The following is a 24790-nucleotide window of genomic DNA, read 5'->3' as shown; positions in this document are numbered from 1 at the left end:
TCTCCAATCTACTGTCTGACGCCTGGAAGAATTATCATCCATATTCAGGTTTCTTAACAAGGATGAAAATGTTGTGGAGCGTTTCCTGGCTTTCGAGCCAATTGAAACCCACACAGATGAAAAGCTTTTCGGACCGCGTAATTTAATTGCCGTGGTGCGTAGCCTAGTCTGAGATTGGCCCTGTCGAACTGAGCCAGTCACAACGCGAGAAATATGTCTGGAATGGACCACAGCCGTACATACTGCCCGAAAAAGCCCCTTGTTACCTTGCAGCGCGTTCCGAAAACTTAGTCGGTGTTAACACTGTAAATGGCAGTAGTGCAGAAGCTGGACATTTGTTGACATGGTTCAGTCACTATAGCGCCTCAGATGCAGATGGAGGGATGTTTTCCGTAACACTGACATCAAACCTGACACTGAAATCAATGTCCAGTACTTGATGTAGTGCTCGGGCTAAGTCAACTAAGGCACTTCGGAGACATTACGGACATTACGTGCAACACGACGTGAAGCCACTGCACCGAATTGGACAAATTGGAGCGGTTTCAGGCCGCAAGTCTGCACTTACAGAAACATTCAGTGTAGCTGTGCGACTCTCTGTCTTCTTTGCGGGACAGCGAGACCAATTTCAGGGCTTTGAAAGGGAAGCCTTTGATGTGCCCAATAAATAAGGACGAGGATGTGGCAAATGTGCCTAAGCTCTCTCTCGTTTATTGTATAATGGAGTCTTCTTTTCGTGTAATATTGAAATATTGCACATTCAGTTGGTGATCGTATTCTTCTTATGCTACGCCGTACAATAACACCCTTATAACAATACAAAAAATATTAAATTATACCTTAAAGACACGGTTTTATTGATTAAAAAAAACCTCACGATAAACAGCCTGAATTAGAGCTGTGTGCATTCCATACAATCAGTAAAGGTACTTCTAATGGTCCAGAGAGGAATAGCAGCAACAAACTCCTTTAAACCATAACACTGTTTATTCATCCCCGTTCATTGTAAACGCGCTGACGTTGAAACGACATTGGCTGTGGCAATTTTCAACCAACGAGCTTTAATTATTGTTCAGCAATACAATGATTTGGTACAAAATGTCGGGCCATCAACTTCATATTTTGAATGACAGAAAGGCATTTGGTTATAATGGTTTTGTAACAATGTTTTAACACAAAAATCTTACCTATTGTACCGTTAACTAATCTAGATAAAAATACCAGGAAATAAAAGCTGAAATTCGGATCGGTCATCCCATGTACATCTTCTGACCTCGATCTCAATTGTCTTTAGTGTACAGCAAAAACAAAGGAATTTTATTCAGGAACTGTTCCAATACATTTGGAGGGGACTGTAACACACACACACACACACACACACACACAAACACACACACACAGTGTTTAACACATTTAACCCTGAGCCAGTAGTCTCTGTTTTGTGTATTCAGTCTCTGTACAAAGTGATCTGGAGACCAAGAACAGGGCTTCCTCCTGGGTAAAAACTGCACCTGTTCAGCAGCATCGTTGCTCTGAACAGGCAGGTAGTTTGTCACAGACACTGTGGGTTGACACACAGGGCTGGAAATGAGATGATATTCACCTGCTAACCCAAGGCTGTCATCCCATCATTCAGGTCCTGTTTGCAATATGGAGGACTTTTATAAGGATAAAGGCCCTGTAACGTCTATATCATGAGCAAAATCTGCCATTTCTGCACTTTATAAGGAACACTTTGACCCTGGGTTGAGCTCACAGGTTTATGTTGCTATTCTCTGTACAATATGCACCCTCCTCTGATTGGCCAAGGCCCCTCACGTGACACATCTAGGGCGGCCTGTAGCGTAGTGGTTAAGGTTAAGGTAAATGACTGGGACACGCAAGGTCGGTGGTTCTAATCCCGGTGTTGCCACAATAAGATCCGCACAGCCGTTAGGCCCTTGAGCAAGGCCCTTAACCCTGCATTGCTCCAGGGGAGGATTGTCTCCTGCTTAGTCTCATCAACTGTACGTCGCTCTGGATAAGAGCGTCTGCCAAATGCCAATAATGTAATGTAATGTAACATCTGAACCAACCAAAGTCAAGGGCACACTTCACAAAATGAAAAAGCAACAAGCTTCATTACCAAATTACCCAACCCTTTTTTTTTTTTATAGATGCTCCTTCATTTTTCTGCGCATTACATTTAGACAAACCACCTGTGGCTGAACAGAAAAAATAAGGACAAATAAAAAGACTTCAGTTTCAACTTCATTGAATACCTCTCTGAATTCCTACAGAAGTTCACAAGAAAAACAAAGTTCACTTCATGAGGAAAGTGAGTAGCAGCAGACCTGGCTGGAGAGAGAGCCCCTCCTGGAAGAACACTGAAGACGGACCGAGTGGGCTGGCCTGTGTGAGAGGCTTTACTTCCGCTGTGCTTCACCTTTGAACCCACGGGCCCAGACGCTTTTCTCACCGGTGCTGATGGACTTGGCAGGCATGACCTGGAGCAGGGGTGGGCAAAGTGGGCCGTGTCTACTTCTGGATTTCAGACTCTTCGTGATTTCATTAGCCCAATCATTTACGTGATCTGTCAACATTCCGTGATATAAACAGCAGCTGATAAATGTTCTTGTCTTGGAGCATGTTATTGTGGTCTAAGTTACAAGTGAATCGATCAGGATACATATGGCTAATTAGCTGACTGAGCCAGGGTAACTGGTGGCAGCAAAATCCTGCAGACACACCGGCCCTCCAGGACTGGAGATAAACCTGCATACACACCACCCTCCAGGACTGGAGTTAAACCTGCAGACACACCGGCCCCTCCAGGACTGGAGTTAAACCTGCAGACACACCGCCACCTCCAGGACTGGAGTTAAACCTGCAGACACACCGGCCCTCCAGGACTGGAGTTAAACCTGCATACACACCGGCTCTCCAGGACTGGAGTTAAACCTGCATACACACCGGCCCCCCAGGACTGGAGTTAAACCTGCATACACACCGGCCCTCCAGGACTGGAGTTAAACCTGCAGACACACCGCCCTCCAAGACTGGAGTTAAACCTGCAGACACACCGCCCTCCAGGACTGGAGTTAAACCTGCAGACACACCGGCCCTCCAGGACTGGAGTTAAACCTGCAGACACTGCGGCCCTCCAGGACTGGAGTCGCCCATCCCTGATCTAGAGGCAGCCCTGCTTAACTTCAACTGCTGACGCGAGGTTGCACTGTTATGTCAGCCATCTACATAGACACTCTACCTTACCTTCATTTAAAAAAAGAAAAAAATTATTTACTTTGCTTTCGTACTTGCCGTCTAAATGCCAATGGCCATGTTGTCAATGCGCATGTATATCTGTGCAGAAAGAGAACGCTGGCCGAAAAAGCAGGAAAAAAATAAATAATCAGAAAAGGCACATAATCCACACAAACATTTAAATACAAAATATGGCAAGAAGAAGGAGAGAAACATCTCTTTCTGAGGTACGATCAAATCCAAACGACACATCTTTCACATTAAAAATAAGACCAATCCAAAGCTCACTAAGAAATTTCCACCTCGCTCCACAAAACGCTGTGACCTGGTTCTCCGGCCGAAAGTGTGCCTCCTCCAGACCGGGGTCTGGCTCTTCCTCCCTGGGGCTGAACACTGATATGGACGGCGACTCTGCGCTCTGCCGCCCCCTGGTGGCCGGCGAGGGGCTCACGGGGTGGGGGAGGCCAGTCTCTCTGCGGAGGCGGAGCCTGTCAGGGTGGTCTGCAGATGCACCGTCTTGTGGAACAGCTGGTTGCTGATGAGGACCACCAGGGAGAAGAGACGCAGCTGGAGGGGGCTACAGGAGAGAGGGATGGGGGGTTGGGGGAGGAGGGAGGGAGGGAGGAAGGAAGCAGGGGAAGACGGGGAAGGAGGGGGGTGGAGATGAGGAAGAAAATAGGAAAGATTTTGGTGCGAGCGAAAGAGAATGAGAATGGAAGGAGAGAGAAATGGAAAGGGGACCAGGTAGACAGGTATCACAACAACAGACAACAGTTAACCCTAACCCTAAACGCAGATGGCATTAACCCTAACCCTTAACATCTCGAAGACAATATGAGGAGCATGACACTGGCCTGGCGGAATCGGTCCAGCATGCGTGTTTGCTGTCTGGTCCTTTCCCCGTCTATCCGTATCCATATCTATCTTTCTGCCCAATATCCATCTTTCCCCCGCTCTCCCCACCCTCCTGCAGGTATGGTTTGAGACAGAGAGACGGGGGAGAGACAGAGAGACAGGGGAGAGACGGGGAGAGACTGGGAGAGACAGGGAGAGACAGGGAGAGACTGGGAGAGACTGGGAGAGACAGAGAGACGGGGGAGAGACGGGGAGAGACAGAGAGAATGGGAGAGACAGAGAGATGGGGAGAGACTGGGAGAGACAGAGAGATGGGGAGAGACTGGGAGAGACAGAGAATGGGAGAGACTGGGAGAGACAGACTGGGAGAGACAGAGAGAATGGGAGAGACAGAGAGATGGGGAGAGACTGGGAGAAACTGGGAGAGACAGAGACTGGGAGAGACAGAGAGACAGAGAGAATGGGAGAGACAGAGAGATGGGGAGAGACTGGGAGAAACTGGGAGAGACAGAGAGACGGAGAGAGACGGTCACTCACTAAGGCTTCACCGGGGTCTTCGCCTCGTTAGCGCTGATGATGAAGAGCGGGAACAGAATGGAGAAGAGGCAGCCACTGCAACACAAAACACACACACACTCTTTTTACACCATTTAAATTACATTTCCTTGATGGGTGTTCTAGAGTGATTTGCAAAGTACAGAGCATCCATGTTACTGTAAGGCATATTAAAAGTCTGCCAAATGCAAACATTCACATCCATTTTTGTGGTGTGGGTTAGGTCAGGGGTGGGCAATTTCAGTCCTGGAGGGCCAGTGTGTATGTAGGTTTTTGTTTCCACCAATTACTTGGGCTAAATGAGCTAATTGGCCGTATACCTCAACACTAGTTCACTGAGATTAGCTCACAGTAAAACCATATCATACAGGGACACAAGAACAGTCTTTGACTGTCATTAATGCCTTCATCAAGAGATGTAGCTAAAATGTCAGATGACGTAAACGTTAGAATCAATGAAGTAATCAAGACCGGCGGTTGGCATGAAAAGCAGAAACGGATCCGGCCCTCGTCGCCCACCCCTGGGGTCAGGCGGTGATGCAGCTTTGATGGACACGGCCGGTCCTGACCTGATGATGTAAGAGGAGGGCAGCGCCGTCAGGAGGGCCATGGGCAGGCCGAAGCCGAAGTAGTACGGCCAGTTCCTCTCGATGTTGGAGAGCCGCTGGTGCATCTCCACGCCTGTGGGGGGGTACACCACGACAACGGGTCACAGAGCACAATGTCCCTGCAGTGAGTGAACTCAGGTGGTGGGCCGTCGACAGTGGACTGGGGGCAGCGGAAGTCGGGTAACGCGGTACTGTGGGGGTTCTGGGCTGCTGAAGCTGGGTTCTGGGGGTGCTGTTGAGGTTACGTGTTTTTCCTCCATCTTCTGCCTGTCAGCCCAGCATTGCTGGAAACTTTTAAGGCTATCAATTTAAACCAGTAAGGTTCATGAGCAGACCTGGGTAACATCATCCTTCATACTGTAAGAAGGAAAATACAAGTATGATATACACTTTTAAACTGATTACTTGGCCAGTTTATAAAAGAAACATAATTCTTCTAATGACTGTATGCCATTACAGGAAAGTAATTCAGGTGCAACCATGGTCTGCTCTAGAGTGTAACAGCAGGCTATGGGATTCCAACACACCAAACCAAAATGTCACAAATTCACTCATGAAGACAGTTCCGCTGGTGTGGAGCGTTCAGTGGAGGTGGAGGGCAGTGGAAGGCACTGTGGGAGACGGCAAGCGCTCACCGTGGTTGAACCAGCGGTACTCAAAGCAGTACAGCGAGTAGAGAAGGGACATGTGGAGGAGGCTGACCAGCTGACCGACAGCATCGATGGGGAACACACTGACAATCAGCCCCTTGAAGGAGAGGAGTGAAAGACAAACATGAGCAACGGTAAGAAAATCAGACCATTACATTACACTACATTACATTACATGACATGACATTACATGTCAGTTGGCTGACGCTTTTATCCAAAGCGACATACAGTTGATTAGAATAAGCAGGAGACAATCCTCCCCTGGAGCAATGCAGGGTTAAGGGCCTTGCTCAAGGGCCCAACGGCTGTGCGGATCTTATCGTGGCTACACCGGGATTAGAACCACCGACCTTGTGTGTCCCAGTCATGCACCTTAACCACTGCGCTACGAGCCCACTGAAGAGATCTTCGAGGAAGGACAAAGACGATAAGCGTGCAGTAAGAAGTAAACATGGGGCGGTGGGAGGAGGGCGGGCGGGACGCGGTGGGAGCAGGGCGGGCGGGACGGGGTGGGAGCAGGGCGGGCGGGACGGGGTGGGAGCAGGGCGGGCGGGACGGGGTGGGAGGAGGGCGGGGGGGACGGGGTGGGAGCAGGGCGGGCGGGACGGGGTGGGAGCAGGGCGGGCGGGACGGGGTGGGAGGAGGGCGGGGGGGACGGGGTGGGAGGAGGGCGGGCGGGACGGGGTGGGAGCAGGGCGGGGGGGACGGGGTGGGAGCAGGGCGGGCGGGACGGGGTGGGAGCAGGGCGGGCGGGACGGGGTGGGAGGAGGGCGGGGGGGACGGGGTGGGAGGAGGGCGGGCGGGACGGGGTGGGAGCAGGGCGGGCGGGACGGGGTGGGAGGAGGGCGGGCGGGACGGGGTGGGATGAGGGCGGGAGGGACGGGGTGGGAGGAGGGCGGGCGGGACGGGGTGGGAGGAGGGCGGGCGGGACGGGGTGGGAGGAGGGCGGGGGGGACGGGGTGGGAGGAGGGCGGGGGGGACGGGGTGGGAGGAGGGCGGGGGGGACGGGGTGGGAGGAGGGCGGGACGGGGTGGGAGGGACGCTCACCTGGATGAGGAAGAGTGCCTGCAGGAGCAGGTTGAAGAGCATGTCGGCGATGACCTTGCTGACGCTGGGGAAGGACTGGGCCCGGCGCCCGGACACCTCGAAGGCCAGGTCCGCGATGTCCTACGGCGGGCAGAGACAGAGAGAGCGTCAGCTCCGACTCTACGGGCCTGAAAGCAGTTCTTATCCCTTCACCACTGAAGCTTAATGCTCACCGAGGGCTGTGGCTGTGGGTATCCGCGGCCCCACCTTCACAGTGCACATTCATAAAGCGCATACTCAATTACTGCACCGGAAACACCAAAGGTAAGAAAGTAGTGGAATGCATAGGAAGGCAATCTGGGTTCTTATATTTTATCTTTTATGTGTCAATCTTTCATTATTTTTTTGATACAGACAAATGAATACATATATTTAATACACACAGGTGCATCTCAAAAGATTTGAATTTCATGGAAAAGTTAATTTCATTAAAAAAGTGGAACTTGCATATATTCTAGCTTTTTAAAAATTTTAATCTTGATTAAAAGCTTGAGAGCATGAACGAACATACTTTTCAGAAGGTCGACATTTCTGTATTATAAATTTTTTTTTGTAATATTCTAATATTTTCAGATACTGGATGTTTTTTTTAGCTTTAAGCCGTAATCACCAAGATCAAAACAAAAAAAGGCTTAAAATATTTAATTTAATGAAATTATGGAAAAATCGATGCACCAGCACTATAGAGGATCCAGTATAGTCCTGGGACAGCCGACTGACCTGAAACCAGATGGCGTTGACAATCTTGCTGAGCACGAAGAGGGGAAGAACCCACAGCGCGCTGAACACAGAGGTCAGGATGAACTCCAGCCACGACCACACGTCGCCATGGAGAGAGGGGTCACCTGACAGGAAATGGCACTTTGATTGACAGATACAGCTGAGCGTGTCTAGTTAATGGGAGTTCGCAAACGCAAAGCCCACAATGTGCTGAGATGCTACGTGCCATCAGTGACTCCTTAACTCAGCCCAGGCCTACTCTTCGGCCGCAGTGAGGCGCATACCAGCAGTGGCTCGTTAACTCAACCCGATCGCACCGTTTGGTTGCAGAGAGAAAAAGTGTTTCGAAATGGTACAAGGAGTTTATAAGGCTGCAATCACTGGGTCCTACCCCCCCTCCCCCCCACAGAGCCCACCCACAACAATTACCTACCAATGATTGCGGCGGTCAGGATCTGGAGGAGTGGGATAAACACCCGATAAAACAGCAACAGACTCAGCTGCAGAACACAATGGAACACACACAACCAGGACAGGAAGTGAGTACGGTTTTGAAATGACCCTCTGAAGACCCTCTGAAGACCCTCTGACTCTTATTTCTCCTCCTCCCTGTCACTTACTATATCCCCTCCCTCCCTCCCCAGACCCCCTTTGCTGTATCCTGTCAGCACACTCACACCCACACAGGGTCGGGGGAGCTGGGGTGGGACTGTTGTTGTGCTAGAATAACTTGGTGTAAAACAGAAGAAAGGATTGAGGAGAGGAGTTACTTGTGGTGAGAAGGGGCTTGGTGGGGGACCTATATAAATGTCGTCTATATTTTTCTGCTCCTTTGCATGGACATAAGACACAGGTGCTCTGAAGGTAAAGGTGAGCTGCAGCAGGCAGCAGCCGTGTTTGGGCGTGGTGACCTCACCCAGAATACTCCTCCGTTCCACGCACAGCACTGCAGGATCCGGCTAACCAGCTTCGGCTCACTGCAACACAGAGATAGAGTGATGTTATTCCCCCCCATTTCCTCTCTGGGGGGAGACACAGCCCAGCTCAACGTCTCCTGCAAACGGGCCACACAGTCGCTCCGCACAAGGGCAGAATATCTGAGGGGAAAGTCTTGTGAAACCTCAAACGGTCTGCATCTCTATGTCATGCTCCGCTGCTCCACAAACAGAATCGGGGCACACGCTAGCTGCCAACCGTGGTATGCTAGTTTGTAAGTTTATATACTCTTCAAGGGTTCTGATTATCTGTATGTTTACACTAGGACTCAGAACTGTACTGTCCTCTCAGGTCCTCTTCACACTTGTTCCTGTGTTTGATCTGGATAAGAGCGTCTGCTAAATGACTTGTAATGTAATGTAATGTAATGAATCCACACACCCCCCTATCCTAAAAAAAAACACATTACATTAAGTCATGCGACTTCAATACTTAAGGCAGGGGTGTCAAACTGCATTCCTGGAGGGCCGTAGAGTCTGCTGGTTTTTGGGTGCGTCTCTGCACGAGTAATTAATTCACTGACTGGCTTAAAGAGTCCACACACCTTTATTCTCAAGGCCTTAATCGGCTCCTGATCGAAAGGAAGACACAAATACCAGCAGACTGGAGGACTGGACACCCCTTTAAGCTTTAAGGTGCTACAAAGGATCACACGTATATAATGTAACGCAGCGTAATGGCCTTGAGGTTCTGTGCCCGGTTGCATGAAACACCTTAAGTATAATTTCCCCTTAAGTTTCCCTTAAATTTAAGAGAGTTGCACAACAAATCCTTAAAGTGTCAGAGTTAAGGGAAACACGTAAGGTGTTTTAGGCAAGCGGGCAGTGACCCTGCCCCTCTGCCCACCTCAGAGGTTTGAGCTCCTCGCCCTGCGCCCGTCTCTGAGACAGCACTCCGCTCGCCCGCCTCCGCCTCCGATCCTCCCTCTTCTGCTCGATGCGGGCGTCCAGTTTGGAGATGGTCCCGATCCCCAAAATGGAGTCCTTAACACCCTGGGCGCAGAGACACAAACGGGCCGCAACGTAACCGCAACGCCGTGGCAAACGTTATCGCGGGCAGAATCTCGAGCCGCAGCTTTTCTGTTCTTTGGTAACACGGCAAAGGCGTCGTGGACAGTCAGTGCATTGAGTCTGCAGGCATTATAAATCATGATTTCATATCCGCACAAGTTTCTCAAATATGATAACATGCATGTACAGTGGCCTCCATGATGTTTGGGACAAAGACCCATAATGTCTTTATTTGCCTCTTTAGATTTGGTCACAAAATTAACATATGGTTAAAGTGCATATTCTCTGATTTTATTAAAAGGTATTTTTACACATTTTGGGTTCACCATGTAGAAATTACAGTGGTGTTTATACATAGTCCCTCCATTTCAGGGCACCATAATGTTTGGGACACATGGCTTCACAGGTGTGTAATTTCTCAGGTTGGTTTATTGCCTCCTTAATGCAGGTATAAGAGAGCTCTCAGTCTTTCCTCTAGTCTTTTCCACCTTAGACACCTTTGGAAACTATTATTGCTGTTTATCAACATGAGGACCAAAGTTGGGCCAATGTCAGACAAAGAAGCCATTATGGGACTAAGAAACAAGAATTACGAGACAACTGTTTGGAACATAAGTAAATAGAAAGAGAGCACTGGTCAGCTTACAAATCACAAAGGGACTGGCAGGCCAAGGAAGACCACCACAAGGAAAAATGCTAATAAAGTGCTGTATGTTCCACAGCATCAGATCAAGAGTATTGTCAGTCAAGACTAAAAATATTTTAGCGGCAAGCTTCATTCTGATAGTTAGTCATCTGGCATGCTTGGATAAAATAAAAACAGATGCAAAACAGGCCACCATTGATCTACACAGAAAGATGATCTACTTGTAAACTAACATTTTGCTCTTCTGTGTTGAGCTGGACTTGTCAAGCAAACTGACTAATATGTGGCAGGTCAGACTAATATTTGGCACAAGACACAAACATTATGGAGGGCACTGTATGGTGTCTTTTAACACTGCGAGGGGTGGCAGGAGCTGCAGACCATTGCCACGTCATAGAGGAAGGTTCTGACACTGTCTGCCATTTCCAGGAGGTGAAGGGAGGGGTCAGCAACTGCAGATAGACCTGAAGTTTGGGACCTGGCAAAATCTCATCGTGGTTTGGAGGGACCCAACAACCTAATGTGACAAGAAGATAGGAGTTGTTATGTTTAGAAGAAGAAAGTCTTATTGCATTAAGTGCTTTTGAGAGAATGCATTAATGGCGTCATTAAATTTAAGTTTGAGGATCGTGGTAGAACGGACAGAATCGCAACGCTCAAACAACCCAGGTCTTGGCAAGTTCCTAAAATAGGTTGTAGATAGCTAGCTAGCTAACGTTAGTTAGACAACTGCAACTAGTGAGCCAGAACGACGTAGCCTGAAAATGGAAATATAATAATTATAACGGTACTATACTTAGTCAAGCAGTTTGTTCGTTTTGGGGTTGTTTTTTTTTTTCCTTCTTAAAAGACGACAAATGCGAAACATTTCGCGGCAAGTTGTCAAGACAAACCGATTAAGCAATCTGATTTCACAGCGTTGTGTTATTTATTTGGGTGACAAGCAAGTCATTTAACTTAGCTAGATAACCCGTTTTGAGAATGTCTCTCCAGAATGGCTAACTTGTGCTCATCTTACGTTCCAAAACAATTAATGTAACGTTAACTTACTAACTAGATGGCAAACTCTGATTTATCTAGGTAGCTATGTTAGCCAGCTAACTAACGTACTGCTAATTACCCAAATAAACATCTACCAGTTAACCATTAGCTGACCGTTATGGACTAACGTTACCCTCTTTGTCTTGTGCAAAGGAGCAAAAAAAATATAGACGACATTTATATAGGTCCCCCACCAAGCCCCTTCTCACCACAAGTAACTCCTCTCCTCAATCCTTTCTTCTATTTTACACCAAGTTATTCTAGCACAACAAGGTCCCACCCCAGTTCCCCCGACCCTTTTCTGTAATGAAACATCACGCATGTCCAATGTCGTAAAGGATTGTGGGATCTGGAGTGAGAAACCAAAACAAGCTCAAAACTATGGTTCAAAAGCATGCTTGAACTACGGTATTTATTTTTCTGCTTTGATCCAACTTCCGCTGTAAGTTTCTTCAGCAAAATTGTAAGTTAATAAAGAGTACTGCTGATGAATGGGAGCTATTTTAGTTTCAATTCCGCTGGCCTTGGTAGGCAGAGAGTGGTTCCTCTCAAGGTCTGGTGGTAGTGTGCATCCTTTCGAGGACAAAAAAAATAAATCAGTGAAGCTTCACATAGATTCTGCACAATAGCCGATGTATCTTACTGATGAACTCTGTTTGTCTTACCTTAGCAAAAATAAATATATATTCATAGATTTGGCTCACACAATCCAAGAAAAGTATATTGCACTTCTAATGTTTAGCAGAGGCTCTCATCCTGAGCAGTATTTTACAAAGTGTCCATTCAAACAGCCACATAAATACTGAAGCAATTCAAGTTAAGTAACTTGCTCTAGGGTACAATGACAGTACCTACCTACCTGGAAATTGAACCTGCAACCGGTGCTACAAGTTCCTCCTTATGGCACTGTTATCCATGATAATAATTTACAATAACCTAATTGGATAGTTTCTAAGCACATGCACACGTAAAATAAACACACCACACTTAAAATAATATACAACATATTTATTTCACGGTATGTTTCAGAGGGTAAAGCGAATCAACCACAGGTCTGGCAGACCCCAACGCCTGCAGCCTTGTCCTGGAGGGCCACAGTGCCCGTTCTGAAGAGTATAGCTCTACTGCAGTCATATTGCATTTTACACTTACAATACATTACATAAATGATGTCTGTACACACTGGTGGTCTTCCCCAGTTCAGGAGAAACAGAGAACTGGATTCTGCCACCGGCCTCCCGTTCCTCGAACACAACAATCTTCAACGACACAAAGGAATGGCTTTCAACAGAGCCGGTCGCATCGAAACACAGCATCATCACACCATCTCTGCAGATATAAATATATACAGTATGTGCTGAGTGACTGTTTGTTCATGTAACGCACTATCCATCTGAATAGTAGTTTTTTTTTATTTTATCATGGCCATTCAGCAATGATTGGACTCTTACCCTGAGAAATTGCAGTCTTATCAGCCAAGCTGCAGATATTTCTGCTCATGCTTTTAATGAATTGTAAAAGTCTTGTTATGGTGTAATATGCCATAAAAAGGCATATATTTCTGGGAAAATGTGTCTAGGGGCAAGATACATTATTTTTATTCGGCTAGCCTTTTTGATCTAAAGCCTTATTAAGTCTGAATGAAGCAGCACTTGATTCTAATCTACCTAGTAATACATAATACATAATAGTCCTGGAAGGCGGGAGCAGATTGATGGAATCTGATAAGCCCACATAATTAGGTTCTTCAAAAGCCTTGGTGTGTGTCTTGTACTGTATGTCAAATAAAGGCTATTGTAAATGATGTGATGGCTAGCTTATATTTTAAAAAAAACTATTAGGCATGAATGTGTTTCAGAGAAACGAAGATGTTTCTATGGTACACACACTGTCTGTTCCATGGATTTAAACAGTGATGCTTTCCACTTGATCCACATGATCTTTTACATTTTCAATTCCCCCGATACACTACAGCAGGGGTAGGCAACCCTGGTCCTGGAGAGCCGCAGGGAGTGCTGGCTTTCGTCTCCACCTTAAAAAAAGCAACCGATTCAGACCCAATAAACCAGGTGAGGTGAGCTAACTGTGTAATCGACGGCTTTCATTGATCAATTAATGCCAAGTAACAACGAAAGCCAGCACACCCTGCGGCTCTCCAGGACCAGGGTTGCCGACCCCTGCACTACAGCAACCAGTACACATTCATGGTATGAATGCAGAATATGTGGCCAGTACATATTATGAGTGCATGCTCTCTGCGTGAAATAAGTATGTGCAGGTCAGAGAAACAACAGTACCTCATTTACGCCACTGTGAAGCCAGGGTCCTGGTAAGTAGAGGGTTTGTTGGGGTCCTATTGACCGGTGGCGTCCAAGATTCTGCCCGTTTATAAAAACCACCCCTTTGCCCCAACCCTGTGGATATAACCAACATCACATGGGTACCATGGCAACAAACGGTTACACTTGGAATCCTGACTACCTCTCAACAAGAGTTTGTTAAAGCATACTGCATCATGGGAAATGTCTGTGCTTTGCTTGTGTGAGTGTGGAGGCTCCTAAGTGTCTCCCTGTCTCACCGGAAGCTTCAAGAAGGTGTCTGTGGGATTGCCATCCACCTTCAGCTGGCCCTGGAAAAATCCCGGGTAGGTGAGTTTTTCTGGATGGAGATTCCAGCGCTCTCTGCTCAATCTGAAACATGAACGTTGCCCCCAACGACCACAAGAGGGCAGTGTTGATATTTCATCCTTGAATCAACAACAAAACCTTTCATTTCTGCTGCACATAGATAGTAAAACAGTATAAAGTGGACAAACCCATCTATGAAATTCGGTGTCATATCCAGACTGCGGATGGTGAAGCTTTTCAGCGGAGCATTATTCAATACAATTTGTCCTACAAGACCTAAAATAAACAATAATATTTCTGAAAAAATGAAGATAAAAAAAAAACATCCATATTTCTCATTTCTATAACGTGAAATTATACTTGTACGACAAATTGTTCCCTTACTTGAGCTGGAGAATTTACCTTTACGTTGCACATCCATAGCTTTCCCATAATTCACCCTTCCACAGTTCTCCACCAGTAAACTCAGCTTCCGCACTCCCTGGAGCACAAACAAGGTAAAGGGAGAGACTGAGCTAGCCTGTGCTAGAGAGACAGAGATAGCCTGTGCTAGAATGACTGAGCTAGCATGTGCTAGGCTGTGCTTGAGAGATTGGGCTAGTCTGTGGTGTAGAGACCAAGCCAGCCTGTGATTGTCTCTCTAGCACAGCCTAGTGTAGCCTGAGTTAGCTTGTGCTAGAGAGAATGAGTTAGCTTGTGCTAGAGAGACAGAGTTAGCTTGTCCTAGAGAGACAGAGTTAGCTTGTGCTAGAGAGACAGAGTTAGCTTGTGCTAGAGAGACAGAGTTAGCTTGTGCTAGAGAGACAGAGTTAGCTTGTGCTAGAGAGACTGAGCTAGACTGTGCTAGAGAGACTGAGCTAGACTGTGCTAGGCTGTGCAGGACTCAGGCTTGTCATCTGTCAACTGCAGCTGGTAAAGGTACTTGGAATTCCTCTCTACACCCAATCCCTCCTCTTATTGAAGATCCTTTGTCCTGAAACCTTGCTGGATTTAATCCCTGCTTGTCTATGACAAAGGCATTTTATCTGTGAAACCAGAAGCATTCTTGTCTACGTGGTGGTGAATATTAACCACCCCGAGGGCAAATGGATCAGGAAGCATCCTGTGTCCAGAAATACACAAATACCACACCTTCCCATCAGGCACTGCAAGTTCCACTGTCTTATAGTCTAGAACCCCGATGTAAACTCGGTCCACAAACACCTGGAACATAACAAAGGCTTTGATCAGAGACAAACAGTTTACAAAATAATCAATTATTATTATTATTATTATTGTAAGAAGCAGCTTACATATTCATACGCAATCAAATAATTCAGTTGACATTTAGGAACATAAATCCAGTTCCTGCACCTACGATGAAATACCACACTCCAAACTCAAGAGTACATCCTAACATCCTAGTTAGAGAGGCAGTTATATATTTGGGGATTTCTCGGGTGAATCAGGGGTGTGCTGTCCACTGGGTTTAACCACGGTTTTCCTGGGGACACGGTTCCTGCTCTTCTGAACCACTGCTGGGCTCTGCCGGGCGTGTGAACTCACCAGGGCGCGGTCACGGACATTGTTCCTGGAGTTCAGAGCCCCTCCACTGGTGACCGTGGTCTCGTACAGCGTGTACCCGTAGGACTGGCCGTTGCCGCTGTTCACCGGAAGGTTCTCCATATTGACCGGCGTGGCCGATATTAAAGGCTGCAGGGGACAGACCAGCAGGTGTTCAGACTCCGCCCTCCTCTGTGAGGTCGTTAGCTCAACTCGTTAATGCACCTGACCACACCCACTACATCACTGCAGGTCTTATGGGTCTTTGTCCCAAACATTATGGAGGGCACTGTATATTTGAAAGCACACATAATCCCTGCAAACCAATATTGTCCTTTTTCAATAGCAAGCCATACTTTTCAGTGACTATTCAATTTATACCGAGCCATTACATTACATTACATGGCATTTAGCAGACGCTCTTATCCAGAGCGACGTAAAATGAAGTGCAAATAAAACACAAGTATGAGTGCTAAGAGGACAGTACAGTTCCGAGTCCTAGTGTAAACATACAGATAATCAGAACCCTTGAAGAGTACAATCAACTTCCAAACTAGTATACCACAGTTGGCAACTAGAATACCCTGAATACAACGATACAACAGCCAATAAAAACAACAATATCTCTACAAGTAACAATATCTATACAAACTATACATAAGTGCCATTACAGTCTAAGGCTAATCATGGTGGTGAGTTAGGGAGGGAAAGGTGTAGCCTGAAGAGATGGGTCTTTAGTCTGCGCTTGAAGGAGGTCAGAGACTCTGCCGTTCTGACATCCACCGGGAGGTCATTCCATCACCGTGGGGCCAGGACAGACAGCAGTCGTGAGCATTAAAGGTTTCAATCTTGCTTGTTAGCAAGACCACTTTTATAGCTGTGCTCGTAAGCTACATAGATCATGCACAGTCATTCCACATAAAGACTTTGTGTTGAATACAAGCTAAACAAACTCCAGGCTTCCTTTTGGGGTAGTGTTGGAACTGAAGCGTGTTCTGTGCACATGCACAGAAGGTTCTAGCAGAGCAGTACTGGAAAGTGGCAAGGTGGAGCAGAACACGTAGCAAACCTTCCTCCTTTCCTCTCCCTGGCTGTTCTCTGCCCTGACTGATCTCAGTTAACCTGGCCAGGTTAACCTTCCAACCGCACACTAGTTTGTGAAAATCAGTAGGCGAGGATCAAAAGTTTCGTAGTTCCTAGGAACCCACCTCCTCAGCAAACTTCAGGGTCTCCCACAAGGACAGGTACTGGTCAAAGACGACAGGTTCGTACACTTTCCGCCACTGGGGAGTTGGCTCCTCAGGCAGTGTCTCACCTGGAGCACACCGGTCAGGACAGAGTGGATCACTACATCTGATGACAGGTCAGAGGTGGGCAACAAGGGCCTGACGCTTTTTTTCACCCCATGTAAAGGTGTCGGCTGCTGATTATAAACCTCATTTATATTTGACTTCAGAAATTAGCTGACCAGCAATGTCACATTTCATAACATTTCAAACCTCAAACATGTCAAGTTGGCATTTTTATTTTCAATATAATTTTCTATCATTCTAGATTTCCTATAATATAAAGGCCGTTCCAAGAAGACAAGTGCACTGTAAACATCCTCTTAGCGCTTGCCTTGCATGGCAGGAAGCAGAAAATAAAACATTAAAAAGATAAGCGTTCTGACTCACTGTGGTACTGACTGAACAGTTCCCTCAGACGGTGGTATTTTGGGGTGTAATCCCCGGCTTCAGACAAGGGTGCATCATAATCTGAAAGAGACAAGAATACACCACAGTGTCTCTCAGAACGTGGTGTTACAGCGTCCATTCCCTGCAAAGGTGGGGGTCTTTCAGAATCGTAACATTACATTACATTAAATTACATTACATTACATTACATGGCATTTGGTTGATGCTTTTATCCAAAGCGACTTACAGTTGATTAGACTAAGCAGGAGACAATCCTCCCCTGGAGTGATGCGGGGTTAAGGGCCTTGCTCGAGGGCCCAACAGCTGTGCGGATCTTATTGTGGCTACACTGGGGATCGAACCACCGACCTTGCGGGTCCCAGTCATACACCTTAACCACTCCCATCTACAGCCCAAGAGCAGCCGCCCAACAGTTTGAGGAGCATGACAGGGATGTTATCCGTATTTCACAGCTTTCTCAACCACTAGATACGACCCCAGTTAGGCACTTACGGGCTATCCGGGAAATAATTCCTGTAAATAGCTCTAAACGTTTGTAATGTAAACATTTCTGGGGAAACTGAAATGTCACTACGGGAAACCATTGAGGAAAGAGACAGAAAAAAAACCTAAATCACAAAGCATACCATAGCTGCTAACCTGGGGCTTGTACGTGCCCAGATCCACGGCTCCGCTCATGAATCCAAAGCTGGTCCCCCCGTGGAACATGTAGAGGTTGATGGACATGCCCCGCTTCAAAATCTCCGTCACCACGGGAACCATGTCTGTCAAAAAGGGGCATGAGAAATCAGATCCCATGAGAAATCAGATCCATCTGCGCATGCTCAGACACGGAGATCTGTCAGCAGGGAGAGTCGCGTAGGGAGAGTCCCTGACATGCTGTCTTGCTGCCGTACCCTCAGCATGAAACACGTGGTGGGGGTCACCCCAGACATCAAACCAGCCGCACCAGAATTCCATAACCATCTTCGGCTTCTCACCCTGCAGGAACAGGAACATGAGGACATACGTTTATGTTTACCGGGTTACATCGCCTCCGAACCTCCCCGACTTGTGTCCCTACCAATGTGAAAAATCAAACCTACCCTGCCCTTGATGGCATCAGTTAGTAAAGTGACAATAAAAACACCAAAGTTGTTACCGGCATGTGGGCCAGATAGTTGACTACTCCAGGCGTCAGTCTCTGCAGGTTTATGGTCTCCAGGGCTTCAAAAAAGAGGAGCAGACAAGATATTATGCATTTACTGAAAATATCACACTCTACATTCATAAAATTCAGTGATAGGGTACTTTACGTTGATGGATGGTCTCATTAACCAACTTAACAGATGCCCTGCTGAATGAGATTTTTAGAATAACATTTTTACATGACAATTTTCCACTCAAGTTATTCAGTTTTTGCATAGCTACAGATCCACCACCCAAGGGTTTAACCTGCGACCTTCCAGATCTTAAAAGGCCAATGTCTTAAGCATTAGCTGTAGTCTCTTATCCACATGATACATCCATCCATATTTCTCCCATTTTCTAGCTGCTTACTCCAACACATGATACATACAGTAAATGCACAAATATGCTATACATTTTCTCAGCCTCCTCTTTAAAAAAAATACAATAAGTTGTGTTACTAGTCCGCGTGATACCTCCAGCCACACCCCCACACTTTGACCCCTCAAGGTTGTCCGATGTCATAAGAAGTTCTCCGATCCCCCTGGACAGTAGAGCCTATCAAATCAAATGAGAGATAGCCTTGTTGTTATAGCAAGGTCACAGTGCAGTAAAAACTTAAATGACTGTTTGCATGTGGGAGTGTGTGTGTGTGTGTGTGTGTGTGTGTGTGTGTGTGTGCGTGAGCACTTGTGCGTGTGTGTGTGCTTGTGTGATGCAGTCTGCCGTTTTCTCTGAGAGGGGTAACTCATACTGAAACTGTTCACAAAGCAAAACCAGGGCATATACCTAATCTATCTGCAGATGGATGCATAATTAACAGTCATTTGAATCATAATAACCTTAAACCTTTATTCCAATGGTGAAGGTAAAACACTTATTTTTGATGGTTGTGGAGGGGGGTGTAATTACGTTACTTGCTCCCTTATACAGTAAGAAAGACCCCCCCGCACTGACCCCCTACCTCTTTGATGAAGGCCATGTAGAGGTCGTCCTCTGCATACGAGCCGTATTCATTCTCCACTTGAACCGCAATGATGGGGCCTCCTCTCATGTACTGGAAGAAGGGAAATTAAGGAAATGCTGGACTTCAATGACTGCATGACTGCTACAGGCAGGATTTCAACAGGCCGAGGACCCTGGGAATGACCTCCAACCAGGGAACTGTTCATTAACCGTCATGGGTCAAAGATACGCATGAACCCAGGACTTACAGACTTGTACCAAGCCCAGATCTACATGCTGGAAGACCAAAGGTTAAGCTCGGGTCACCTGCAGAGGTGCAACTCTCGGAATGAGCTCATCAAAGAAAGAGTTGACAGCCCCAGTGAATCCTGGGTAAGTTGTCCGCAGTTTCATGCCTTTGTCACGCAGAAGCCAGCTGGAAAGACAAGAGCACAAGAACAATTTTAAAACAAGAACGATTATTCAATCCAAGTTTGACCTCTAATCTTAGCCTGTTTGTGTTTGTCATGCAAAAACTATGAAACAACTATCAAATCCAAACCTTCCGATCTAAGCAATTGTGCTTCTGTCGTAAGCCACCATAATCTATTGGCCAAACAGCAGTAATGTCATGCAATGTACATAAATTAATATTCAGCTTTTTACATTCAAACACCACAAACATGGCATAATCACTTAATGATTAGAAATTGTGCCAAAGCCCACAAGAACAGACAGATTACAATATTCAATAGCTTTTGCAGATTTTCCTACTGAGAGAACAGGTGCTAACAAAAACTATTCAGGTAACACACTAAACAGCAGTCAAACTAAGGACTGAAACCTGCAACCTTAAGGTCACTAGTCTGGCTCCAAAGCTGCTGTTCCACACAGCCACCATGATGAAGAGCAGGTGTATGCATTTGGGAGAGGAGGGGACAAGGGACCCACCTGGGCAGCCCTCCCAGGTCCCATTCTGAACAGATGTAGGGTCCCGGACGCAGAATCACCCAAAGCCCCACCTCCTCAGCCAGGCGGATGTAGGCCCTGAGGAGAGCAGGTGAGGAAACGCTAAGAACACTTTGATAGCCAATGTTTTGCCATGAGCCACACAGTCCGCTTGTGGCAGTGTGTGAGTCTCCAACAACGGGATCAAGCCATCTGGTCAACTGTAAAAACAAGCTGACCGCGTTTAGCTCAGCTAGAGACCTGAGCTTTAAAGCAGGTGACTGAAGCTTCAAATCCCAAGATGACACAATCAAGCAGCATGGAGGTCACTTACTCCAAGTCCAACTGGTTCTGGAAATCGAACTCTCCTCTCCCGGGCTCATGCAGGTTCCAAGGCACATACCTGGAATACAGGCGAGACAGATCAGATCCGGGACACAGCTAATGTGCTCATCTGGAGGGCGTAGTGCCACGGAGGCTTGGCAGGGGGCGCTCTGTGCTCACGTGGTGAGAGTGTTGAGCCCGCAGGCCTTCATCTTCAGGAGGCGGTCCTTCCAGTGCGCTCTGGGGATGCGGAAGTAGTGGGCGGAGCCGCCCAGGATGCGGAGCGCCACGCCGTCCAGCGTGAACTGGGAGGAGTTAGCGTTCAGCCCCTCCGTCCTGCTCTGGCTCATCTCACCCGGCTGCATGCTGAAAATGCTGGAAGGAGAGAGCAGACCAGCTAACATCTATTTTCTAGCAGTTACCTCACATTCCCTTTAGAATGGGGAGTGGGAGTGTACTTACAGATCTTTTCAATTTGAAATATAACACGATAAGTGGCAGACTGTTATTCAATTTAATGCCTACATTCAATCACGCCTTTTTCATAATGCATGTAATTAAAATAACAGCACAATCTGAAAGTTATCAACACAGAGCTGTCTAATAAGGCGCTGAGCCTTGGCCTAGTCGTTCTGAAAAACCGACTAGGCCAAGAATGTTAAACCCCCCCCCCCCCAAAAAAAACAGAACACTGGAGAAGTCTGGCAGAGAGGGACATACAGCACGTACAGTATATTAGCGGGCTGTAAAATAATGAATAACAGTGTAACTCAGCACACAAATATTTACAGGATGAATTACACCAATTGCTTCATATACTGTGTGCAAAAGGACATTATTAAAGGATAAAGGATATATAAAGAACTGGCTGAATTAAGCATAACAGAAGTTGGATGACTGAGCGAGTTAAACAGAAGATTTAATTTGGGGGAATGTGCTTATTTAATAAACCAGTTAGTCCTGAAATTTTGTCCTGGACTGGCCCCGGTTAATTCTAGGCAATCATGATTTTTTTGTAGGTGGGGCTTCAAGTAGGGGCAGACGCTGAAGTCAGTTCAACCAATGAGCATAAAATTTATGGTGGCTAAACTGGGGTAAGGTGGCACGGATGGTGCAGTGGGTAGCACTGCTGCCTCACAGCAAGGAGGTCCTGGGTTCGAATCCCAGTTGGCCGGGGCCTCTCTGTGTGGAGTTTGTATGTTCTCCCCGTGTCTGCGTGGGTTTCCTCCGGGTACTCCGGTTTCCTCCCACAGTCCAAAGACATGCAGGTTAGGCTGATTGGAGAGTCTAAATTGCCCATAGGTATGAGTGTGTGAGTGAATGGTGTGTGTGCCCTGCGATGGACTGGCGACCTGTCCAGGGTGTATTCCTGCCTTTCGCCCAATGTATGCTGGGATAGGCTCCAGCCCCCCTGTGACCCTGTTCAGGATAAGCAGGTTAAAAAAACTGCTAAATAGTAGGTTCAAAGGACATTACATAAAATGCCGCACACATGTCTGTGTAACCTAGCCAGTGTATTATTTCTCAATCAAAACTTACTATATTATCTTCACATGCAAAACAATGCAATCTGGCTATTAAAAAAACATTTTACATCAAACCAACCAACCAACCAACCAGGCTGTATTTAATATAGTGGGTACTGAGAAGGCAGATAAAAAATAATGCAAACTGGTCTGCCTAGAGAGCTGGCTTTATCATATTTATATATGACTTTAGATTTTTAAAATATCACAGTGAAAGGGAACCCATGAAAACAACCACAATGCACATCAACTCATTCATTTAAGACAAAACAAAATTAAATCAACCATTTTCAGACAGTGTTTCCATAATCCAGTGATAAGTATGAATAGTTATTTTTAAAAATGAAAGAAATGTATTATTTAAAATAGTCCTCGATAATAAAATACTGTTGAAAATGGATTCTTGTGCAGAAAATGTACAGGCACTTATAATATATTTGAGGATGTTTTTACATAAATGTATTGTGTATTATAAAATACTGTATCATTTTTAAAAGAAATACAGGGGGGCTTGGCTGCCCAGCAACAGTAAGGAATTTGGAATTTAGCCAAAGAACGTGTCAACCTGTCACTTCCCTTGTGATGTCACAATGCGTCATTTTGACACATGACATGACAATGAGCCTCATCGTTATATAAGGCACCGTCGCGAGTTTATAATAAAATAAAATGCTGCGCATCTCTGTGCAGCAACAGGAATGGAGCATGGACAGAATCTTGTCATAATGGCACTCTTTTAAAGCTGGAATCCTTTGAATAATTGCAGGGCGGTCAGTACACACATGCCTGGAGCAAAACCCCGCTGAGGATGACTAACCGAGCGCCGAGCGACTTGCAGGGAGGGAAAAGGCTATCGCTGCTCCCCGTGTTGCAGGTGAGGAGGTGCAACCAGGAGATGAACGACGCGGTCACGGAGAAGATCCGCGCGTTCCAGCGGCTGCAGAACAAGGTGGTGCCGCTCACCCCCGCGGAGCGGTTCCGGGCGTTCCCACGCCCGCAGACGTGCAGTCCGCGCCCCAAGCTGGCCGCCAGACCCCGCCCGCTCCGGCCGGCCAAGAGTGCGGTGAACATCCGGTCCCTGAAGGTGGTGGGCAACTCGATGGGCCTCCACCCGCTGTCGTCCGGCCTGAAGGCCTCTCTCGCCGGCAGCAAGCGGGCCCAGAGTTCCCCCCTGGCCCCCCGGGATGACACCACCCCAGCCCAGCCGGAGGGAAGCTCCGCCCAGCAGGCGGGAAGCCCCACCCAGTCAGAGGGAAGCTCCGTCCAGCAGGCAGGAAGCCCCACCCAGTCAGAGGGAAGCTCCGCCCAGCAGGCAGGAAGCCCCAGCCAGTCAGAGGGAAGCTCCGTCCAGCAGGCAGGAAGCCCCAGCCAGTCAGAGGGAAGCTCCGCCCAGCAGGCAGGAAGCCCCACCCAGTCAGAGGGAAGCTCCGCCCAGCAGGCAGGAAGCCCCAGCCAGTCAGAGGGAAGCCCCGCCCAGCAGGCAGGAAGCCCCGCCCAGCAGAGTCCATCATAACCCAAACTCACTCCCGCTCTGAGCCGACAACACGATAATGAATAAACCTGAAATGCAGCAATCAGAGGCAACTAATTTACTTCTTTTTTCTTTCTTTTTTTTTAAATAGCCAGCCTGAGAAAGTGTGCATGTGAGATCTAAACTGCCCATATTCCATAGCAGAATATGCACTCAATAGGCATGGAGACAAGTAATGCAAAGTAACAGACAAGGCTGGGAAACAAACCTCAAAAGTCAGACATGATCTCTGAAAAAATGAAATATTTTTGTCACACTATTATAAAAACATCAAAAATAAAATCTGACTTTTGAGCTTCGACTCTTATATCGTTTCCATTTCTCGAATCGGCATAAAAACGAAGCTCAAACATCAGACAAGATCTCTGAATCTCAGAATATTTTTTTGATGTTTTAATAGTGCTGTGAAACAAATCCTTTATTTAATTGACATTCAGCAGGGTAGCCTACCTGTTTTTTGGACAGAAAGTTACTTATCCTTTGAGTTGATATCCAAACCAGAAACGTAGTCGCAGGCTCAGTCCAGTCCTGTAATGCAGTGCCGTGTATGTTTCGATGCAGGACTGCAGCCGCTAGTTTGAACAAAGTGAGAACAATGCGACATCGTCTAGAATAACGCGCTGGGTGCATAACAGAGTGGAGCGAGAGGAACCGCGAGGTTCAGGCCCGCATTGTGACGTCTTTGGGCCCCGTTGTTGGTCAGATTTGTTTGGTAATCAGGGTTTATTCTTTAAAACGTCTGATGTTCAATACCGGGGGGTTTGGATAATAGTTCGTATGTGTATGGAAATAAACTAGGCCTTTTTTTTGAAGGAACAAATATCAAACAAAGGAAATATCGATTCAGGTGGCCATCAAATGTAAACTCGTAGGCCTACAGACTTTATGCATCTTATGGCAACGTTCTAATATCTCCCCTACCGATTTGATTAGTTAGACCCAAAGTTCATAAAAACAAAAACAAATGTTCATCATTTATTGTGAATAGCCCAGGTAGGCCTGAAGTCTATAAACCGTCTACAACATGCAATGCCCTGCCTCAACACCCGCTGGAAGAGGTCCCACGGTCTGGG

At 46.9% G+C, this 24790-nt stretch overlaps 2 protein-coding genes across 8 annotated transcripts; both read right to left on the bottom strand.

The window, feature by feature from the left end:
• Window positions 1–1041: 1041 nt before the first annotated feature.
• Window positions 1042–11755, bottom strand: LOC133107184 (etoposide-induced protein 2.4 homolog). Of its 6 annotated transcripts, none has more exons than XM_061216096.1 (13): window positions 11620–11755; window positions 10751–10886; window positions 9560–9705; window positions 8634–8694; window positions 8151–8217; window positions 7718–7842; window positions 6959–7078; window positions 5897–6008; window positions 5223–5334; window positions 4636–4710; window positions 3051–3820; window positions 2867–3014; window positions 1042–2717 (listed from the first exon to the last, which is right to left on the bottom strand). In XM_061216096.1, the coding sequence occupies exons 2-11, from the start codon at window positions 10790–10792 to the stop codon at window positions 3691–3693; spliced, it is 990 nt and encodes a 329-aa protein (XP_061072080.1). In that variant the 5' UTR covers window positions 10793–10886; window positions 11620–11755; the 3' UTR covers window positions 1042–2717; window positions 2867–3014; window positions 3051–3690. The 6 variants fall into 6 exon arrangements, with proteins under 6 accessions (XP_061072080.1, XP_061072078.1, XP_061072077.1 ...); XM_061216094.1 differs by having other exon boundaries at window positions 1042–2754; window positions 2978–3014; XM_061216093.1 differs by having other exon boundaries at window positions 2867–2940.
• Window positions 11756–12558: 803 nt separating this feature from the next.
• On the bottom strand, window positions 12559–24699 carry LOC133108270 (beta-galactosidase-1-like protein 2). 2 transcript variants are annotated; one of them, XM_061217738.1, is made up of 19 exons: window positions 24168–24699; window positions 20841–21035; window positions 20671–20739; window positions 20340–20435; window positions 19716–19824; window positions 19408–19500; window positions 18920–19001; window positions 18418–18482; window positions 18173–18257; window positions 17903–18040; window positions 17256–17336; window positions 16788–16894; window positions 15583–15729; window positions 15169–15240; window positions 14440–14518; window positions 14226–14313; window positions 13989–14100; window positions 13708–13824; window positions 12559–12669 (listed from the first exon to the last, which is right to left on the bottom strand). In XM_061217738.1, the coding sequence occupies exons 2-19, from the start codon at window positions 21023–21025 to the stop codon at window positions 12559–12561; spliced, it is 1836 nt and encodes a 611-aa protein (XP_061073722.1). In that variant the 5' UTR covers window positions 21026–21035; window positions 24168–24699. The 2 variants fall into 2 exon arrangements, with proteins under 2 accessions (XP_061073722.1, XP_061073723.1); XM_061217739.1 differs by having other exon boundaries at window positions 12615–12739.
• Window positions 24700–24790: the final 91 nt, after the last annotated feature.

The sequence above is a fragment of the Conger conger genome, chromosome 13 (genome assembly GCF_963514075.1).
Source record: "Conger conger chromosome 13, fConCon1.1, whole genome shotgun sequence".
Taxonomy (NCBI): Eukaryota; Metazoa; Chordata; class Actinopteri; order Anguilliformes; family Congridae; genus Conger; species Conger conger.
The sequence above is the reverse complement of the archived record's forward strand: the minus strand, read 5'-3'. Positions and strand labels throughout refer to the sequence as shown.

Coding starts and splice junctions, on each gene's coding strand:
- LOC133107184 (XM_061216091.1), bottom strand. CDS start 10,792: ATGGCAGACAGTGTCAGAACCTTCCTCTATGACGTGGCAATG. Junction 8,695..9,559: donor GAGGAGCTCAAACCTCTGAG/GTGGGCAGAGGG, acceptor TCTGTGTTGCAG/TGAGCCGAAGCTGGTTAGCC. Junction 3,821..4,635: donor AAGACCCCGGTGAAGCCTTA/GTGAGTGACCGT, acceptor TCTCTCCTGTAG/CCCCCTCCAGCTGCGTCTCT.
- LOC133108270 (XM_061217738.1), bottom strand. CDS start 21,025: ATGCAGCCGGGTGAGATGAGCCAGAGCAGGACGGAGGGGCTGAACGCT. Junction 19,002..19,407: donor ACATGGCCTTCATCAAAGAG/GTAGGGGGTCAG, acceptor TTGATTTGATAG/GCTCTACTGTCCAGGGGGAT. Junction 14,314..14,439: donor TATGGATGTGCAACGTAAAG/GTAAATTCTCCA, acceptor TGTTTATTTTAG/GTCTTGTAGGACAAATTGTA.